The sequence below is a fragment of the Astyanax mexicanus genome, chromosome 14 (assembly GCF_023375975.1).
Source record: "Astyanax mexicanus isolate ESR-SI-001 chromosome 14, AstMex3_surface, whole genome shotgun sequence".
NCBI lineage: Eukaryota > Metazoa > Chordata > Actinopteri > Characiformes > Acestrorhamphidae > Astyanax > Astyanax mexicanus.
This window is the reverse complement of record NC_064421.1, coordinates 13321437-13327500: the sequence shown is the minus strand read 5'-3', so window position 1 is coordinate 13327500 and position 6064 is coordinate 13321437. Positions and strand designations below refer to the sequence as shown.

General features: G+C 37.2%; 1 protein-coding gene across 3 annotated transcripts in view; it reads left to right on the top strand.

Annotated features, from left to right (window-relative positions):
- Positions 1–5706, top strand: part of hs1bp3 (HCLS1 binding protein 3) — a 10101-nt gene extending 4395 nt beyond the window's left edge. For all 3 annotated transcript variants that reach the window (XM_007257312.4, XM_007257314.4, XM_007257313.4), the window contains exons 5-7: positions 1418–1536; positions 1788–1926; positions 4110–5706. In XM_007257312.4, the coding sequence (XP_007257374.3) occupies positions 1418–1536; positions 1788–1926; positions 4110–4392 (541 nt within the window). In that variant the 3' untranslated portion in view covers positions 4393–5706. The remainder of the gene's footprint in view (positions 1–1417; positions 1537–1787; positions 1927–4109) is intronic.
- The last annotated feature ends 358 nt before the right edge of the window (positions 5707–6064 follow it).

The window sequence follows — 6064 nt, the reverse complement described above, 5'->3', positions numbered from 1 at the left end:
AAGGTCAATTATTCGCATTTGCTTTGTTCTGGAAAGCCCTTGCCCTTATCTCTCCGTATGGGAATGTTTTCACTCTGATTTAAATCCCAGCTGAGAATTCCTTGAAAAAAGTGATGAGGCTCCCACTTAAGAGATTTTCCACCAGGCAGCTCCTAAAATAAAGTTATGTTCAATTTTAATGTCAGCCAACTTACAACTAAATCAGTGATTCTACAATGCTGTTTAATAACATTTTAGTTGGTACAAGAAATGAAGATGAGACTTGCTCGCTTATACGTAATGTAATTAACACTTTTGCCCTTACATGGCCCTGCAGTTATGGGGCACACTTTTATGTTAGCTTATTCTATTGTATATGAGTGAATCTTAAACAGCAGCAACATTAACAGCATGCTCACACAGCAGCACTATTGCCGCATCAGCATAGGGCCACTCGCTGTCTTTGCCCAACATAACTGCTTGGTTATTAACATCGCCATAACAGCATTAACAATGCTGACCGCGCCCAGCATTGTTACCCAGCATTAGACACAAGCCATGCTCATCAAGGTTCTTTACATCTAAAATCTAGTAAATAAATGGTCCAAATGGCACATGAAACATGAGATGTCATATTTTATGCTATAGTACCTTTTTAAAATAAAGTCTATCCCCATTGCTGAGCTAGTGTTGACGAATCTACGCAGCCAGTTTCAGTATAAAAATATTTTCTTGTTTAGCAGTATTAGTATCAGTAACTTTTCTGTTATGCTGTTATTCTATGTGTGATATGCTTGTGTGCTATTACTTTGGCTTCTGCTTTAGGAATAATCCACGTAACATCAACGTTTTGAATTATTGAGTGTTGGTGAAAGGGCTTCTGCTGACTTCAGAGATTTGTCATTTATATTGATTTTGGCATAAACGTGCTCTTGCATTTACAGAGCTAGTTTAATGTTCTTGAGTATTCCACGAATTCTGTTACACAATGTTGAGGTACGGACTATTAGGGCACCTGCGCATTCATTGTTCCTTCTGAATTCATATGTTTTTCTGCTTTCACTAAAATACTTGTCTCTGCTGTCCAGGAAAGCATTTCTACTCAAATTTGGAGCATTGCTGTGTGGATTTGATCTCAACCCAACCTAACCCTCATCCATCTAAAAAACCCAGAGAACACAGTTTTACTGCCATACAGCTCAATGCTGTGGGGGATTTATACCCATCTGTTAGCGCCATACCTGGCATTAGGCATGGGACCATATGATCATGTGTATCTTCCCCTAGAGAGTCCTGATCTATTGACAGTGTCTCTCTACTGGGAGAAGACTGAGAAGCTGTGTGCTTCTGTGTCCATATGAACATCTGTGTCAGCAATGGGTGCAACTGATAGAAGCTGATGAATTTGTTTTTCTGCTTGTGCTTTTTGTGCCTGTAGGTCTAAGAAGCCTAAGCCTGTACAGTCCGTGCCCAAGCCTGCACCAAAACCCAAACTGTCCCTGTTTGAGGATGAAGATGACTCAGACAAGGAGCTCTTTCATCCAGCGGTAAAGGACGGTGTGTACCGTTCTGATTTTTGTTGAACTAAAAATAAAATGTAATAACATTCTGCCAGGTAATACATATTCTGCAAACAGCAAATCCAAAAACGCTGGCAGACAAAATAACCATATTTCGTTCTGATCATGTACACCACTGAGAACATTCTGCTCTGAACCAGAACATACTAAATAACAAAAAAGGTAAAAATGTATGTGGTTAGAAATCCTCCGCCATCTTTTGTCCTCATATCCTCAGTGTTTTTACAGGTAAAGTGAAACTGTTTGAGGATCCAGATTTGGGTGGACCCGTCACTGCTGGAGACTCTTTGCTTCTTTCTAATGCGTACCAAAAGGGTGGAGCATCTTCTCCTCCTAAACCTGATGAAGATGTGGATGAGCTCTTTAGGTCAGTCTTTCATCTAATTTAATGTTCTTATAAACCACTCATAGTAATAATGAATGTAAAAATACATTTTAGTTTGAAGATTAGCTGCTACATATTCAGAACACATATGTAGACTATAGGCAACACTACACAATGGCTTATCTGAAGCTTATGGATTTGAGGTTTTTTTTTTTTTTACATCATTTAGCACCTGATGTTTCGCCACAAACTTAAACAGCCAAGTATCTGGTAGCAAAAAAAAATCTATCAAACTGTATTTGATAAAAAATGTATCCACACTTTGATTCACACACAAAATATAAAGTGCTACTACCCAGTTCACTCAAAAAATTAAGAACAGTTAAAATAATATGTATTCATAATATGTATCTCACCTTTAAAGCTCATTTGTTGGTGTTTGGGGTATAGTCTGTGTTTATGAGATGCTCTCTTGGCCAGGGCTCACTTGTAAAAGAGATTTTTGATCACAGTGAGACTACCCTAGGTGAATAAAGGTTAAAATAAACTATAAATAAATAAGAAAACAAGCAGGTGAGCCAGCAAGCAAGCAATCACTGATAAATCTGGAAGAAATGGACCCAAGAAATGTTCTTGGCTTCTTCTCGCAGAGTTTTGCACCTGCATGCCTTTTTGATTGTTTTGTGGTAAGGCGTAGCTGTGTGGCTGGCTGTGAGGCTGCTGTTGATGGATTGGAGAGGATTGACTATGTAATGAATGCATTCAAGCTCTGACTGCCAGCCGGTTTGGGTTACATAAGACTAGGCTATGCTGCTGGCTATGCAGAAGCTGGAGGTGATATAATGCAATTTTCAGCCTCCAGGACTGATGTTCATGGAAACACACTGCCATCTATTGTTTTTTTGTTTTCTAGTAATGTATCTATTTCTTTTTAGAAATTGGGAGAATAATAAGTTTACTTTATATACATATAAATTTTTAAATTAGTTCAATCAGAAGCCCGTAGTAAGAAAAAATATATTTATCATTTTTTCACCCATTTTTCCCATTTTTAAAAATATTTCTTGTTCAGGAAACTACTGCAGTTTATGAGCTTCACCTACCTTATAGAGTCACTATAAGGAATAAATGCCTGCTGTAGTCCATCTGTTGCACCACAGTTCGTCAGCCACCCTCTGCCCACAGGAGTGTGAACCACAGGAGTGTTGTTATTTTGGTTGTGGACTATTCTTAGCACAGCACTGACCTTGGCATGGTAGTGACATGGTATTGTGTGTGTGTTGCACTGTATCAGGCAGGCACTTCTTGGGTTTTTACATGTCAATATTACTGCTAGGTTAAGAGGGATCCACCATTCCAAATCAAATTTGCAGGGAGCCGTATTGTTACAGGACAGAATACAGCACAACACTTGTAAAGGCAACTTACCTAAATTAAAACATTCTACAAACAAATCAAGATTGGAGAGACGCAGCCTACGTACAGTAGGTGATGTAGACATGGTGTATTATTTAGTTATTTAGTCTATTCGCTAAACCCCAGTTTGAAAACAAATCAAACTGGATCATATGTATTCAGGGTGTGACGTGATCTCGTGGCGCGACAGTAGGTGAGCGCCACGCGACAGTGCTCTAGTAAATACTGTAAGTAGATCGTACATGTGGCTGTTTCATAGGCAGTTAAAAAAATGTTCTTTCTCTGTTTGCACTTCAAGCATAGTCTTAATATGACTGGTTATGGTTATGCATAGTTAAATTAAAGAAATTTAGGAGACAAAACCACAAACCATAGTCTTAATATGACTGGTTGTGGTTTGCACTATATTAGACCTAGAAACGTTTTTTTTTTAATATTTTATTCTTATTCTTATTTCTATTTCTTATAGAATCAATGTGTGAGAGAAACCAGTCTGTTAAGTTTGCGTTTTATGATTTTGCCAAAATAAACCTCTAGTTTTATTTTTAATTTTCTTTAAATTTTTATTTTAAAATCTCGTCTCATCTCGTTCTCGTGAACCCAGTATCATGTCTCGTCTCGTCTCGTGATATTAGTGTCTCGTCACAGCCCTAATATGTATACAATACAACAAACAAATGAACCATGGTTTAGATCCTGGTATAGACTTAGAGGTGTGAAAACTCCATAAGAAACTAAGCAGAGGTTTGAGCTGAAATGAAGCACAATGTCCTGAGATCTCATTTGAAATGTTGTGTTTTCCCAATTAGGGTGGAGGAGGATTTGGACAAACTTCTAGCGATCAGTAAACCTATCAAACCAAAGCCAGACATCACACCCAAACCCAAACCAGCCATGAAACCCAAACCAGCTGTGAAGGCTAAACCAGCTGTGAAGGCCAAGCCAGCTGTTCCCCAGAAGCCTTCTTCCCTGGCACCAACCAGTGCAGCTCCTCCTCAGCCAGACTCTGCCCAGGCAATGGATCAGCTAGACATCCTAAAGTACATCCAGCAGAATGAGGCTGCTGTCAGTGAGGACCTGGACCTGTTTTAGTTTTGCTCTTCAGGTACAAGAAAATGCAGCATAATCAGAGTTTGTCACTCTTCATCCAACCTTAATCCCAGTTGATACGGTGTTGATGTATCACTTTCTGCTTGTGTCAGAAGTCTTCAGCATACCACGAACACCTAACAACCTCCTTGCTCTTTTTTTACTGAAATGAAGCACTGAAATGTTTATTTCCATCAGTGTTATGCAATGTGCAGTATTTATAGGGTGTAACAACTGTTGCAAGGGCAAATTCTACAAATACATTTTATAATGTATCTTTAAGGGCTGCAGAATGATCCAATATGGTGTTAATGTATATTCGTTAATTCATTAATAATAATTATGCACTTTGTGTATAGTAGGTAAAATGAATGAAATCAGATTCAGAATCTATATCTGATGGAAAATGCCTGGACATTTTTACTAAGCAAATTGTAGCGTGACAAGCATGATTTGATTTGCCTTACATAACATTGCACATCCTGCCATGTAACAATTGCACATGTGCACACTACAATTATGATGCTGCAAGATATATAACATGTAGCACTAGTTCATCAGCACTTGGTTTATTGAGTAGGAAACTGATAATAGTGGAGCATACTCGTTTATAACATGATTTTGCGTTATGAATGATTTTTGCATTGAAGTACTTTTAATCAGCACTATTGAAACCTTTATCTTTATTTTTTGTGAAAATGTTTCTACTGAAATGATGCTCTACAAAATATATTATTCATTTTGTATATTTTCAGCACAACACTTGTAAAGGCAACTTACCTAAATTAAAACATTCTACAAACAAATCAAGATTGGGGAGACGCAGCCTACATACAGTAGGTGATGTAGACATAGTGTATTAATTAGTTATTTAGTCTAGTCGCTAAACTCCAGTTATCAAACTGGATCATATGTATACTATATAACAAACAAATGAACCATGGTTTAGATCCTGGTATATACTAAGAGGTTATTGAGTAGGAAACTGATAATAGTGGAGCGTACTTGTTTATAACATGATTTTGCTGTTTTAATCAGCACTATTGAAACCTTTATCTTTATTTTTTGTGAAAATGTTTCTACTGAAATTATGCTCTACAAAATATATTATTCAAATTGTATATTTTCTGTGATTTTTTATGTACATTTTAGTAATTTTGTGATTTTTTAATAGAGTGTTTTGTGAACAGAAAAGTACAAGAGATGAATCTTAAGACATTGTGGCATTTCTTTTGCATGCTTGTAGCACTTCAGTGTCTTACGTAAGGCAGCAGATCACTGCTAATTGAATAAATGTCAGGATTTTGATGCATCTTATTTTTGTCATTCATTTAATCATCTATATATGACAACCTTAAAAAAATATCCACTACTACTGTACTACTAGTAGTAGTAGTATGTAAACTGAGTATGTAGTGTTACATCAGGGGATGGATTTGGAACACCTACTCCTGTATAACCTCCTGTGAATGAGGTTAAACACTAGTGTGTGAATTTGAGTTTGTGGGAGGTCTGATAGGGGGTGTCAGATAAATAGGACATTCCATATCTTAAGTTGTGCATTCATTAAAATTTTTTATCCACAGTATCACATTTGTACTGGGAATACATAATAGCAGGCATTACTACTCACAGTGGACAACACAGTGTGTGGTAATGATGGTGACTGGCAGTG